Raw genomic sequence first — 12,656 nt, 5'->3', positions numbered from 1 at the left:
CAAACGAGAGTATTTCTCTCCGCAAGATGGACTTGTCTCCTGGTAAGATAACAACTCCAACTGCGCTGTCACAATCACTGACGAGCTTGCAGTAGCTTCTTTGGTCGACACCAAAGTTGACATGCCCGCCAGCTCCGCCGAGGTTATCACCATGCCGAGAGATGAAGAAAGCTCGACCATTACTTCACCAGCCAAAAACCGGTCCTACTGCCACGCCCTCAGTGTTGTTGAGGTCACTGAACTGGCTAAGCGACTGGATCTTACTGGCTCTGTCGGTCAGGATACTGCGAAAACTGCCGAGAACAGTACGGTTTTTCGAATGGACGGCAAACATGCGATGACAACTACCGAAGTCGACGATAACTCGAGCGCACAAGACGGAAGGACTTCTATGTCAGACGGCGAAGCTAGTGGAAATAAGCAAAACGGTGTTGCTTGCGCTCTCCGCAGCGACTTCGCAACAAAGACGTAAGTCTACCTTCCCCAAGAAAATCTTCTCGACTGTTTTATTGTATTACCACAATTTTAACTTCTTTTGTCCTCTATAGCTCTACCAGTACAGCTACCTCGATTCAAACAACCGATTCTTTAACCAAAACCGCCTCCGATTCACAAAAGGCGGTCGTCGAAGACACTGTACCCGTGCCCACGATCTATCCGCCCCGTCGCCCCAATATCTTCAACAAGAGCGGGATGAAACGAGCTGCCCGACCTGTCTATGTGTGGAGTCAGGCATCCGGTGTACAGGATTTTGCCAAAGCCGCTGAGACGATTGACGATGACGACGGAGAGGGTTTCACCGCGGAAGATTTGAAGGAGTTCCAGTCAGCGGGAGCAGAAAAGATGGAGAGGAAGACCCAACGCTTCTTGCATATGGTCAATCAGTATTCCTGGCGGCCGCGCCGCTTGGAGGATTTGGGCGAGGCTTTTGCAATCGAAGACTAGCGGCTCAGTTCGTGGTTGATGCAAAGGGGGAATGGGTTCCGGGGAACAAGCTTTTTCTGATAACTGTATCTGATACATGTCTTCGGAAGTCGGAGAGGCCAGGCAGGTTAGGGGAGTGGACGGATAATCGTCCTGAAAAGTCGTCGGAATTGGAAGTAAACTGATTTTACAAGGGTTCATAGAGGTAGGTGTTCTTCCCAAAAACCTAGCTGCTCCTTTACTCTATTTTCTCCCTTACCCTGACATGGATATAACCTCTATGCTTGGATCCAGGAAACTTGAATCTGGGAGTAGGACTCAGAATCCCACGGACCAACACACGATGAGGAAGTTGCAGATGGAGGAACAAGTAGGAAGGAGCTTTCAAGCTCAGTGGACCGAATTGACAACATTTCCCTGAAGGACCACTACAAACTACGAGATGTCTACCTCTACTACCAGTCGTGATGCAATACAACTTCTTATGCTCTTCCAGTTACTTATTGTCTACTGTTCTCCTCCAATTCTAGCCCCACCACTCTCTTTGTTGATTAGAAGTATTGTGAAACTGTACTGGCTTTTGACAACTTACACTGAGAAGAAGCACTGGACAACAAAGGGCACAAGAACAATGGACATTGTGTTATCATATATGTCACTGCACTGGCATAAAGGAACTAGACTGAGCAGGATCCAAGTTTAGTCTACAAGCCAGGTGCCTCAGCAACACCACATGAAGAGCACCAGTCGATAGACTGATGTGCGACAGCTGGGGTCAGCTGCAGCCAAGATGTTCGCGACAGCTAATCTCGGTGACAGGCTAACACGAAGGGAGTCGGGCGGCTGGACGTGAACAGGACTGGATTTCCTGAGTCGAACGAACTGGAGTTTCTGACAGTCGCTTGACAAGGTTTGAACAGAGAAGACTGGGCGACTGAAGGCAGCGTGCTGTACCTGAAGTATCAGGGTTGTGCATGGCTGTTCATCATTTTCATGACTGTTCACCTCTAGAATTGAACTTATGGCTTGTTCACCGTCACAGGTTTACTTTTCTGAATTGATCAAAAGACCGATAAACAATTCCTTTGTGTATCTATTTCCCGTTGCTTCTGCATCTTAATTGACATTCTTCCTTCATCTACACACATTACTGGCGCAAGCATGACATCTCCGGCTGTTCTCAACTCTGACCGCGAGGTCCCAGCCGTTTCTGGCCTTCTAGACGCTACCGAAGAACCTCCAGTAAGGACGGATAAGCATAAACTCAGTCTAGAAACGCAGGCTGACGATGAAAATTAGGTGGTGCTTGCCAACAGCGACAGATATGTGTCTACCCATGAGGACACTGGCATGGCGACAGACGGCGCATGCATCGACAGACTGGAAACTAATGTCGCTGGTTTCTATATCAGCAACGGATCTGCTACGGAAAGGTAAGATATTTTAAAGAGGTGTTTATTGATGTAGGTCCACCATATGCTAACCCAAGCTATCGTACTTTAGCACCGCCGTGGAGATCCGGTTACCTTGCACCGAGAAATCTTCAGCGAAAACCCAATTCAGCACTTCAGGCACGAATTTCAACAGTTTTCAAGCACCCGGACCGAACGGCATCTCGAACTCGGCTCTGTCCGAGCCTGGAAAAATCACCCCCAATCAGGCAATGCAAACATCCACCTCCATCACCCGCCGCCACATGAATCACACTGAGGACAAGAAACTCGACCTGAAACCGACCTCCAGAGCGGTCATAAGCACTGAGCCTGTAGGAATTTACTATCCGCCACGTCGCCTGAACATCTTCAGGGCGCGCGCAAAAAACCTACGGTTTACCGAACGTGACCGCAACCCGGTCGCAAGCCATGCTGTCGACAAGTTTGAGGTAATTATGGAAGACGATAGTGACGACTTTTCCCTCGAAGACTTGGAGGAGTTTAAGGTCGAGGCAAAACAGAAGATGGAGAAGAAGACGGCACGATTTATGAGTGCGGTACAGCAATGCGCATGGAGGTCACGGGTGGAGGATTTGGGCACGGTTCAGGAGATCGAAGAGTAGTGCTGAGGTGGCCGGGCCAGGGACGGGGTATGACGTGCAGATGGAGTCGGGAAAGAAAGGACGGGAGGGAACCAAAAGGATGGGACCCAAGGAATTTCTCGATTATCTTGCAGTTAAACCTATCCAGTCTCCTACTTGATGTCCTCAAATCTCTCGAGCAACTTTCCAGTACATCATTCTGTCACTCTTTCTCTTGGGTTTTATGGCCAGAAGTTACTTGAAGCCAGTCTCGGAATCTTCACGAAGATGTAGAGTAGTGCCACCGAAAGGCTTCTGCGGATGCTTTGCCTGGCTTGCGCTTCTCTGGATAGCTGCACCCAGCCTGGCTGTTCACGTCACAAAGCATTACAACAGGTCAGATTTGGTCGGTTGAATGTGAACAGCGGTAGCAGACTGTGACGCACTGAACTCTGAACAGGCATGACTGAGCAATTGTCGAAGACTGGCTGTTATTCGAATTTCAGGGTTGTTCATGGCTGTTCAGGATCCCCAAGGCAGTTCGGGTCCGAACAGTTGCCAAGTCCAGTTCTGTCGTTTGGTGTTCATCTAATGTCGCAACTAAATCGTCCGATGTCGCCAGCAATTCATCGCCAGTCGCCTCTCGTCCGGAGGAGGATATAAACGTCGAGCCACTCCAACTTCCCCTCTCCAAATTTTCTTCCTCCCCCATCTCACAACGAGGATCTCAATTTGCACCCGCACCTGCACCCACTCTTCTGCACACCTGCACAAAGCCTTCGCATCGCACATCGATCTTCCAACCCACTTACACTCCCCCTCTTCGACCAACTCCTCGACGACCTCACTGTCGACACTTCTGGATTAGCATTTTCGCTCAACAACACAGTAAGTAGAGCTTCCCACCACACGCGCCTCCCAACCCCATCACTCTTAATCTAATATCCGACTAACCACTTGCGCTGCCGCAGAACTCGATCCAGTCAAGACGATTTCGACATGTTTAGAGCTCTTCAACACCATCGCGCCCTGGCCCGCGCAAACGAGCAACAAGAGGCCACTATCGAGAAACCAATCCATCACCCGTACCAGCAGACAGAAGCGCTTCCGTTCCGTCGCATCACGCTCAGGGACTGCTTCCCACTAGTCAACAACCCTGCCAACGATCAAAAGCATGACACATCCGACAACCTCATCACAAGCAACACCCTCGACAGGAATATCGTGGAGACGAGCAGCAAGAATTCCTCACCTATTGTCGAGAACTCCAACTTGGGTCAAGATGGCCTTGTCGATCCCCTTACCAGCTCCTTGTCGAAGCTGAAGATTACCCCAACTCCCACCAGGCCTGGTGATAACTCCCAAGCCAATTGGTTGACGGCTAGTCCTTTCAGGTAAGCTTGCGCTTTATTCTATCTTCATAATACAATCTTCCATTGCTAACAATTGTACAGCGCCGCCACGCCAAAGCAATCCATCTGGACCAAGGATGCACGGGTCGCACTCCCAACCTATACACCCCCGACTGAGTACACCAACCAAGACAACCTCGTCGAGTTCCAAAAGCGCACAGTCAACATCGCCGAACAGCAAATGGAGCTAAACCACTTGAAGAGGCATGACCGCGCTACGGGTTAGGGACCCGAGCCGGTCAGGGCCACCGAGAGCCAGGCTTCCGTGCCTGAAGCCAGAAGAACAATGGTGTCGAGCATCCACAACGACACCGACAAACCCTCCAACAAACCCGCAAGCAAGCCGCGGCTATCACGCCGCGAGCAGAGAAAGCTGGAAAGCAGGAAATGGAGCAACAATGCCTTGATTGACGGAAGAGGCAGACTCGACACTAAGATGAACAAACTTGGAAAGATGAGGAAGAGGTTGCACCATCGGTGCACCTGGGTGAAGAAGCCCTTCTCGCTCCGAGAATTTGCCCATAGGGCCGAGCAACCGGTTCCGTTCCTGGTGCTTACGGATCCGGAGGGATGCAAGCACTTCTTGGAGGATCCCAAGAAGTACAAGAACTGAGGGAGGACAGGGCGGGGAAGGAAGGGGGCTAAGAGAGCCAAGGGAAGGGATGAGGGAAATGATGATGGACTCGGAATGTAGGAGTATCAGAATAAGGTCATTTGACGATGGTTGTCTGTGTCGGAGTAGGAAACGCTAGGATCATAGGGGGGTGGATGGGAAAAAGGTCGAGAGTTAGTTAAATTATACAAACTCTTTGGCCGTCTATTCTTTCCTGATACATTGGCACCTTTGAATGAATTCTAAACTACTTGTGATTTGTTACATTAACTTCCTCACTCTATCGAGTGTCGATGCTCTATTCAAAAGTGACTATGCGATGCTACTCTGTTCCTTCTCCCCTCTTTACTGAACTGTGAATACAAGTGATAAATGCTGCTCAACTCACCCCCTAATTCCTGAACATGGTAAGTTCGTGATCCATCCTTCAAGACCCAAAAGCTGACGATTACCAATGTTACGTCAGAAGCTGCTGCCGGTCCGGCTCTTTGTTGCCTGCCCCAGGTACCCGAGCTGTAAGGTTTCGGCTTCGGCTCCGGCAGCTCCACCCGACGCATTACATTCCTACACATTCCAACCGCGTTGACTCTGTGCTTTTTTTGTTCGCAGTTCAACTTTCCGCAAACAATCATTTCACGACTCAACCATCGCCGCGCACCATTATCAAGCTGAAGAGTTTCGACTTTGCTAGAGTCGCCGCATGCCCTACGGCCGATGTCGGCGCAGCTCATCAAGAGGGAAGCAAAGCTGGCGCGCCTCTACCAGCACATAATGTTGAATCCGTGACTACCGACGACTACCGCAATCCATACCACAGCGTGAACGCGAATATGGGAACCGACGAAGCACAAACAACCGAGAACGCAGACAGCCATGATAACATATATACACACATGAAGAAGACCTCCAGCAGGCATATCCTAGCTTGTGCTTCTAACATATCAATCACTGACGAGAAGGATGACGATACACTCGCTGGGTCCAGAGACTGCCCTGGTGCTGATTATTACAGGCATGAAAGTGCAAGGTAAAGAGTCACCTACGCCCAGAACCTCCCAATCTCTTTGACTATTCACAAAATCTAACAAATGGCCATTGCAGTATCGCCACAACAACCATCTCTACAAACTTGAGGATGTCTCAGTCGACCGACGTTCGACCCAACACTTTGGACACTGGGTATTTTAGTAATACTGAACAGTCGCCCGACGTCAACCTTCCGAAACCGAAGAAGGTCACGATCAGGAATACAGAGGCAGCGTCATTCCTCTACAGCAGTTCCGATGACCAGGCTGCGGGTTAGGAACCCAAGCTGGTCGAAATCGCCGAGAGACCACAAACTGGACTGGAATACGCACGCCTGGACGATGGTCTGTGGTATCGCTTGGAGGAAGATGGGAGTCTCAGCGAGATGACCGACCAGGAGTATAGCGACTTTATCAGCTGGAGGGTGAACACACTCATGTCCACCGACGACTCTGTGCCTGATCCAGGAGTCGACGCCTATACGGTCGATACAGCGTATTTTTTGGATGACAGAGACTGGTTTTCCGACGCACTGAGTGACGAAGACCTGGAAGTGTTTACAACGGAGGACATTGAATATATCTATTCCTTGAGGGAACCCAACATCAGCGAGGCCACAGATACTTGCCTGCGCAATGTTCAGAACGAAGAGCGCCAATCGCGCCGGACGAGGAAGAAGGACAACTCCTGGGCCAGCCATAGCCTGGTCGACGAGAACGGCTTCATCGACACTCGCAAAAGGAGACGCCAGGAAGAGGGACGCAGGCTGCGGGGGCAGTGCAACTGGTTACGTGTACCTGCTTTGCCAACCCTCACCAACTCATCGGTACCAGACCTGACATTAACGAGCCCAGAAGGAGAGTCTTACTCCTTACACGATCCTTTGGACTATGAATGAATAGTGGGAATCTCTTCGAGCACGAAATAGACAACGGTCGCAACAAAGCCCATAGCAAGAATCGGCACTAGGAAAGGAAACGGGCGCCGGTTATACGAAACCAATCGAGTGGGTCAGATCAGATCATCCAGTGCTCTGGAAAGTCCATGGCAAGGAGGATGCGGGAAAGTTGGAAATAGGACACAATTTACAGGAACTCAGGTTATCTTTCGATGGTAAAGGCCGAACAGGAAGATTTCTAGTTGAGGTATTACGGGGGCAAGTCATACAAGGTGACACTATCTTCTCTCATTGCTCGTTACTTTCGAGAATAAAATAGTTCTATAGCTGGAATCTAGCTACCCAAAGTGGATTAAACAAGCAACACTACGGCTCGTCCGCTTCTATCCCCTTCGTCGATGCCGCAAGCCCGCCGTGACTTCAAAGAAGATGGGCACTTGACATTCCCATACGATGCTCTACATTTATTTGCATTGTACGAATTCGATCTGTACCTGAACAAACAAATAGAAGTGCAGTCGCCTGGTGAGTAATCAGATGACCACAAGACGTTCAGGTTTTGCTACCATTCACATCACCCACGAGTTGTGTTGCTTCCGGCCCGGCAATTGCCCCCCCCCCCCCCCCCCCCCATCCCCTTCACTTACTCCTTACTTCCTTCCCATCTATGATCCTACACAGTACATGCGCTTCGAAAGTTCAACTTTCTCCCAAATATCGTAAAATCTTCCACTTCTTTCCAAAACACCGCAATCAATCTCCTTACCTTTTCGCCTTTGCGCCAATCTTCCACCAACATCCTGATCCCGCGTAATTGATCGCACGACCCATTTCGACGAAGTTCCATATCCGACAGCACGCTGGCTATTCACTCCGCCTCCCAGGATTAATACTGTTCCGTACGCTTAACTGGAAAAAGCGCAGGAGCTATTCGGCGCTTCTGGCTGAGATTAGCAACGTCAAAGTCGTCGCGGACACCGACTTCGCCGCGACGAGCGACGAGCGACGTCGAACACAGCACGGACGGCAAGGCGAGCGCGTGCATGAAATTCGACAGGACATTCACGGCCGCAAACACAACCCAGCCTGCTAAAATGGCCGGAGAGAGCTCTAAAAAGCGCGTTGCGGAGAGGTAGTTGACCTTAAGCCCCCCCACCCCCCGCGCGCGCGCGCCCGTTACATGCAACCCACCCTAACTGTCTTGTAGCAAAATCGAAGCAAAGAAAACGAAAATTACCTCGACATCAAGCATAGAATCGTCGGCAATGACCGCGCCCAACACTCCCGTTATTGCATGCCCGAAGCCGTACCTCGAACAACGAGAAGGTGTTCAAAGTACAAAGATCTCGCCCACAGACCAACAGACTGCGTCAACTTCCCATAACATGGTTGAAGATCCTCAGATTTACAAACCCAAAGTGGTCCGCGTTTTCGAACCATCGACAAATGGGGTCCAGTACGTCATGTTGGATAATGGGCACTGGTACAAGTTGAAGTATGTGTCGAAGGTCCACCACCTGAACGGTCAGCAACATGCCGAAGCCGTTGACTTGAGTAACGCGCCAGTCATTGATTCGGTGGAGGGTAAGCAGAAACAGGCAGAGTTAATTCGCAGGTGCCTTACTTGCTCAACATCTTTATCCAAAGCCAACACCCTCGAAGACTACAACCGAGAGGTCAAAAAGGTTCTTGCAAGGCTGAAGGAGATGGAAAAGCAAGTTGCAAAGATTCTCAATCTTCCAGAAGGTAAGGAGGACCAAAAGGGCCAAGCCAGCGAGGATGGAAGGGGGCGCATTAAGGCTGAAAAGATCAATGGTGACAAGAAGATCAAAAAGGGCAAATCGCACCGGAAGAGGCCCGAGGAAATAAAGTGGCATGAACATCAGTTCGTCGCAAGGAATGGTCTGCTGAGTGCCTGGGGCAATAACGACAAAAGGAGAGGACACAAGATACGGCATCGCTGCACATGGATTCCGGTGCCGGAGGAGAGGCCTATCGAGCAGCTTTCGGGGAACGTGTCAGTCCCAGGCCTGGTCTTGACGAGTGCAGAGGGTGACAACTTTTCTTTGCACGACCCCGCCGAGTTGTGATTGCGGGACTGGTCATGGAAGTCGGCGATAAGCGAAATGGGAATCTTGTCCAAAAGTGATGAGTCTACCATCGGCAGCATGAATTGCTGGATCACCAGATTCGAGGGAGTTAGAGATAGCAAAGGCTAGCTATACTTTACTTCAAGGGAGAGTGGCTATATCATTGCAACGATGATGTGTTTGTATGACTACAATCTGCTAAAGCTCAAGGAATGTGTCGAACCAAACATAGCACCCGAAAAAGAGGCAAGCTTGTATGGGGACTCCCCAATCCAGTCTTTTAAAGGCCATAAAGAAATAAAAGTCATCGGCTTGGTATTTGGGTTCCCGCATTGACTTTCTATTGTGCATTCTTAAAACTGTTTCATAATTTCCATCCCATACAACTTTCGTATTGTGATAACTTTCAGGTTATATTGCCTGCCGCAGGAAATAGACGATCAAGGTTTCATGCCAGTGACCCCGCCTATTGTTCACGGATTACTTTCTGCGATCGCAAGTTGGTTCAATACAGGTTCTGTTCCTGTTTCCTCCCCAAAATTCGTTTAAGTCCTTTGTCACAAAATCACGTTTCCTTCAACACCTCGGCCACGCCAACTGTTTTGATCAAGCCAGCATCAACGATTTAACGATTACCCATAGTATTCCGAGCGCGCATTCAAAACCCCCCCTCCCCCCCCACGACAAACAAAGATGGATTTCTTTCTACCTTTTATCGGCGCACTCGGATCCCAGGCATTACTTTCAGCTCGGAATATCTTTGGCGCAGGGGAAGCCACCAAACTCACGCCCACGGAGAGCGTCAGCACATATCAGGACCCGTGGAGTGAGTCATCCATTGAGTCTTCCGGGTGCGACAAGCCTGCCGGTGCATCCACAATGAGCGAAAAGAAGGATTGCACAAACGACGATACAAGCGCGGCGAAGAAGCAAAACAAAGACCCCAGAATGACGCATATCGGCGCGGACGTCGGCGCATCAAAGTCGGATGAGAGCAAAGTGTCAACGGACAAAAACTCCCCAACTGCCAATTCTAACGACGAGATGATCCTCGATTGTATTTCGGTCCAGTCTCACTTTGACGTTGACTTCACCTCTTCGCCGACCGACAGTCAACCCATCTCTGGCAGCCCAAAGAAGAGGAAGTGGGAGGAATCGGTCGCCACATCTCTATTTGACGTGCTTCACAGCCCAAGCCCCAAGAAGCGTCTCATCAGAAGGTATTTCGGTCTTCAAAGTCGTCTTCCTTTGTATGTAAAAAGTGACCGCTAACTCACTTCTCTTTCAGCCCTCCTGCTACAGCCAGGGGCATCTCTTTCAACACTGCCACCCCGCCTCGCAAGACCACCATACCTGAACACGTCGAGCTCCAGACCGACACCCCGACCCCATCCAAGATCCGACTCCGCCTTACCTCCCCCGTACAGATGGCCGTCTACAACAGCAGAGTTGCCCGCACCCCGGGTTAGGAGCCCGAGGTGTCCAACTCTTCCGTTGGAGGCGCGCCCGACATGGGGTTGACCGACAAGGACATGGAGAAGGAGAAGGAGAAACCCAAGGCAGAAGAGAGTATCGACAAAAGACCCAAGCCACAGACGCCCCGTCGTCGCATCCGCCAGCGCACCTCCCAAAAAACCTGGGACGAGCTAAGTGTCGTCGACCATAGGGGGCTGCTGAACACCAGGGCCAACCAACGAAACTCGACGGGAACGCCTCGACGGAAACTCCAGCAGTGCAAATGGGTGCGTTATCGGGAACCGGAGATCAATGTGTTGATGCCTGATGCGGTGGATGGGCGGGTGCCGAGGTTGGTGTTGACGGATCCGGAGGGGAGGCATTACTCGCTGGAGGATATGCGGTTTTCGATGCAGAGTGCGTTGATGGGGGTTCGAAGGGGAAATTGAAGGGGGACAGGAGGATAGGTGTGGAAGGGGGACATGGCAGAATGGACTTTGAGGATGGATTGGAGATTTTGATGGCTCCATGGTATTATGGTCTACGAATAAGGGTATTAAAGGCCGATATCGAGCATTGATGACAGAAACCCTGTATGGAGGAGAGAGGTTTTTTTGTCAGGCACTTTAGAGGTTCATCAGCGGCGAACAAGAGTCACGGAGGCTTTTACTTGCTTAGCGCATTCGAGTTATGGCTTTCTTGTTGGCAAAACAGTTTTCTCTTCCTTGTATACATATGTTATCTAGACGAAGCATCAGAATAACCCCCACAGACAGACGGGAGCCAGCTCCCTTGGCGAGGATAAGACATTATTCTTTCCGACCGGGCAGTTATCTTATCAGACAGAGGTGCCATTCACTCGATGGATGCCAAGCGTACCTCCATTTTTTGGTGCTCATGGATGGTGAATGCCATCAGGTGTTGGTGAATGGTCTCTGGTAGATTCCCTCAGGTTTCTTTGCTCGTGAATGGTCTTCGTTGTATGTCCGGCAGCCCAATGGCAGTTGTCAGGTGGCAAATGCTCAGTGAAGTGTTGTGCGGGCCTGGGTGGCCCCGCGCACCACCTATTTATTCTCGGCCGCGATGGACGTTTTGGTGTTTTCTTTCTTGCGTTCTTCGTTTCGTTTGCGCTTGCTTTCTATATAGCGTCTACAACAACCACTACACCACCACCACTTCCATTCATATTACCAACAAAGACAAGATGTGTTATACCTATCGCACCCTCGAGCCAATGGACTCCAACATCCATTTGTCGACGGTGGGTATTTATTGTTACCCTACTCATTGTCGCAGTTCAGAGCTGATTGTTTTCTTCACAGTTCTCTCCTACTTTGGAGAAGTGTACCACCAGACCTGAGGTCCAGGTTCCGTCGGTCTACTGTCTTCGGCCCACTTCGTCCGAGACCACAGACATTATTGGAGACTCAGACGACGATTCCTACCACGAGTATTTCGATGCTCTGAGCGACGATGAGTATGACTCGCCCATCAATATAATGGAAGATGTTGAAGACCTTCCTCCCATTGGAGACGATTGGTCACAGGACGCTTGGCCCCAAGATGACTGGGCCCAGAACGACATCGACACCCCCACCGAGGAAGACGCTTCCCAGACCGACACGATCGACACATCAGAACATAACGATCATCCATTCGCTGGCTGGCACTCACAACGCCTGGTTAACAGCGACTGGGTCAACCACAGCTTCATCGACAAGACCGACCACATCGACACCTGGGCGCGTCGATCGGCATCCTCCTCTCTGGCCCGGTGCAACTGGGTGGCCTTTCCCGAGGACGGTTGGCCAAAGCCCGAGAACGATTCTGTTTGGGGTGCCCCGGAGGCGCCGGAGCTGAGGCTTGTCACGCCGGAGGGCGATGTTTGGTGGTTGGATGACCCCGTCGACTACGAGGCCTTGCCGTGGGAGAGAGAGGTTGCGGAGGAGCGAAACAGGATGCTGAGTGCCATTTGGTAACTGGGGCGAAGGTGTTCAGGATTGGGGTACTGTCTTTTAGGAAGGGTCCAATGTCATGTATGCATGTCGGAAAAGCAAGCTGGAGTTGATGTCGACGGCTGTCTATTCCCTTGGAACTTCAGGTCTAATATGTCGATGTAAATGTTTCTCCATCCCAGTTAAACCAACTCAGTTATCAATACTTGGTCAATTTCTCTTCATCCTCTTGGCATGTTTGCAGGTGCATGCTGTTCCCTTCACATGAA

At 50.6% G+C, this 12,656-nt stretch overlaps 5 protein-coding genes across 5 annotated transcripts; all 5 read left to right on the top strand.

Moving 5' to 3' along the window:
- Positions 1-26: 26 nt before the first annotated feature.
- On the top strand, positions 27-945 carry B0T23DRAFT_402983 (uncharacterized protein; the record flags this gene model as incomplete). Its single annotated transcript, XM_062838736.1, has 3 exons — positions 27-42; positions 93-468; positions 549-945. 3 exons carry the CDS (start codon positions 27-29, stop codon positions 943-945), a joined length of 789 nt encoding a protein of 262 aa, XP_062696176.1.
- Positions 946-2,070: 1,125 nt separating this feature from the next.
- On the top strand, positions 2,071-6,887 carry B0T23DRAFT_354390 (uncharacterized protein; the record flags this gene model as incomplete). Its single annotated transcript, XM_062836125.1, has 10 exons — positions 2,071-2,166; positions 2,224-2,357; positions 2,428-2,979; positions 3,324-3,348; positions 3,445-3,826; positions 3,927-4,332; positions 4,648-4,950; positions 5,655-5,990; positions 6,065-6,163; positions 6,296-6,887. The coding sequence occupies exons 1-10, from the start codon at positions 2,086-2,088 to the stop codon at positions 6,885-6,887; spliced, it is 2,910 nt and encodes a 969-aa protein (XP_062696175.1). The 5' UTR covers positions 2,071-2,085.
- A 1,265-nt stretch (positions 6,888-8,152) lies between these two features.
- Positions 8,153-8,977, top strand: B0T23DRAFT_311807 (uncharacterized protein; the record flags this gene model as incomplete). Its single annotated transcript, XM_062834655.1, has 1 exon — positions 8,153-8,977. One exon carries the CDS (start codon positions 8,153-8,155, stop codon positions 8,975-8,977), a length of 825 nt encoding a protein of 274 aa, XP_062696174.1.
- Positions 8,978-9,658: 681 nt separating this feature from the next.
- Positions 9,659-10,881, top strand: B0T23DRAFT_438908 (uncharacterized protein; the record flags this gene model as incomplete). Its single annotated transcript, XM_062840674.1, has 3 exons — positions 9,659-10,227; positions 10,266-10,441; positions 10,478-10,881. The coding sequence occupies exons 1-3, from the start codon at positions 9,671-9,673 to the stop codon at positions 10,879-10,881; spliced, it is 1,137 nt and encodes a 378-aa protein (XP_062696173.1). The 5' UTR covers positions 9,659-9,670.
- A 755-nt stretch (positions 10,882-11,636) lies between these two features.
- Positions 11,637-12,411, top strand: B0T23DRAFT_311896 (uncharacterized protein; the record flags this gene model as incomplete). The annotated part of the gene is made up of 2 exons (XM_062834658.1): positions 11,637-11,693; positions 11,755-12,411. The coding sequence occupies 2 exons, from the start codon at positions 11,637-11,639 to the stop codon at positions 12,409-12,411; spliced, it is 714 nt and encodes a 237-aa protein (XP_062696172.1).
- Positions 12,412-12,656: the final 245 nt, after the last annotated feature.

This window comes from Neurospora hispaniola, assembly GCF_033458365.1.
Source record: "Neurospora hispaniola strain FGSC 10403 chromosome Unknown B0T23scaffold_2, whole genome shotgun sequence".
In the NCBI taxonomy this organism is placed as follows: Eukaryota; Fungi; Ascomycota; class Sordariomycetes; order Sordariales; family Sordariaceae; genus Neurospora; species Neurospora hispaniola.
The sequence above is the reverse complement of the archived record's forward strand: the minus strand, read 5'-3'. Positions and strand labels throughout refer to the sequence as shown.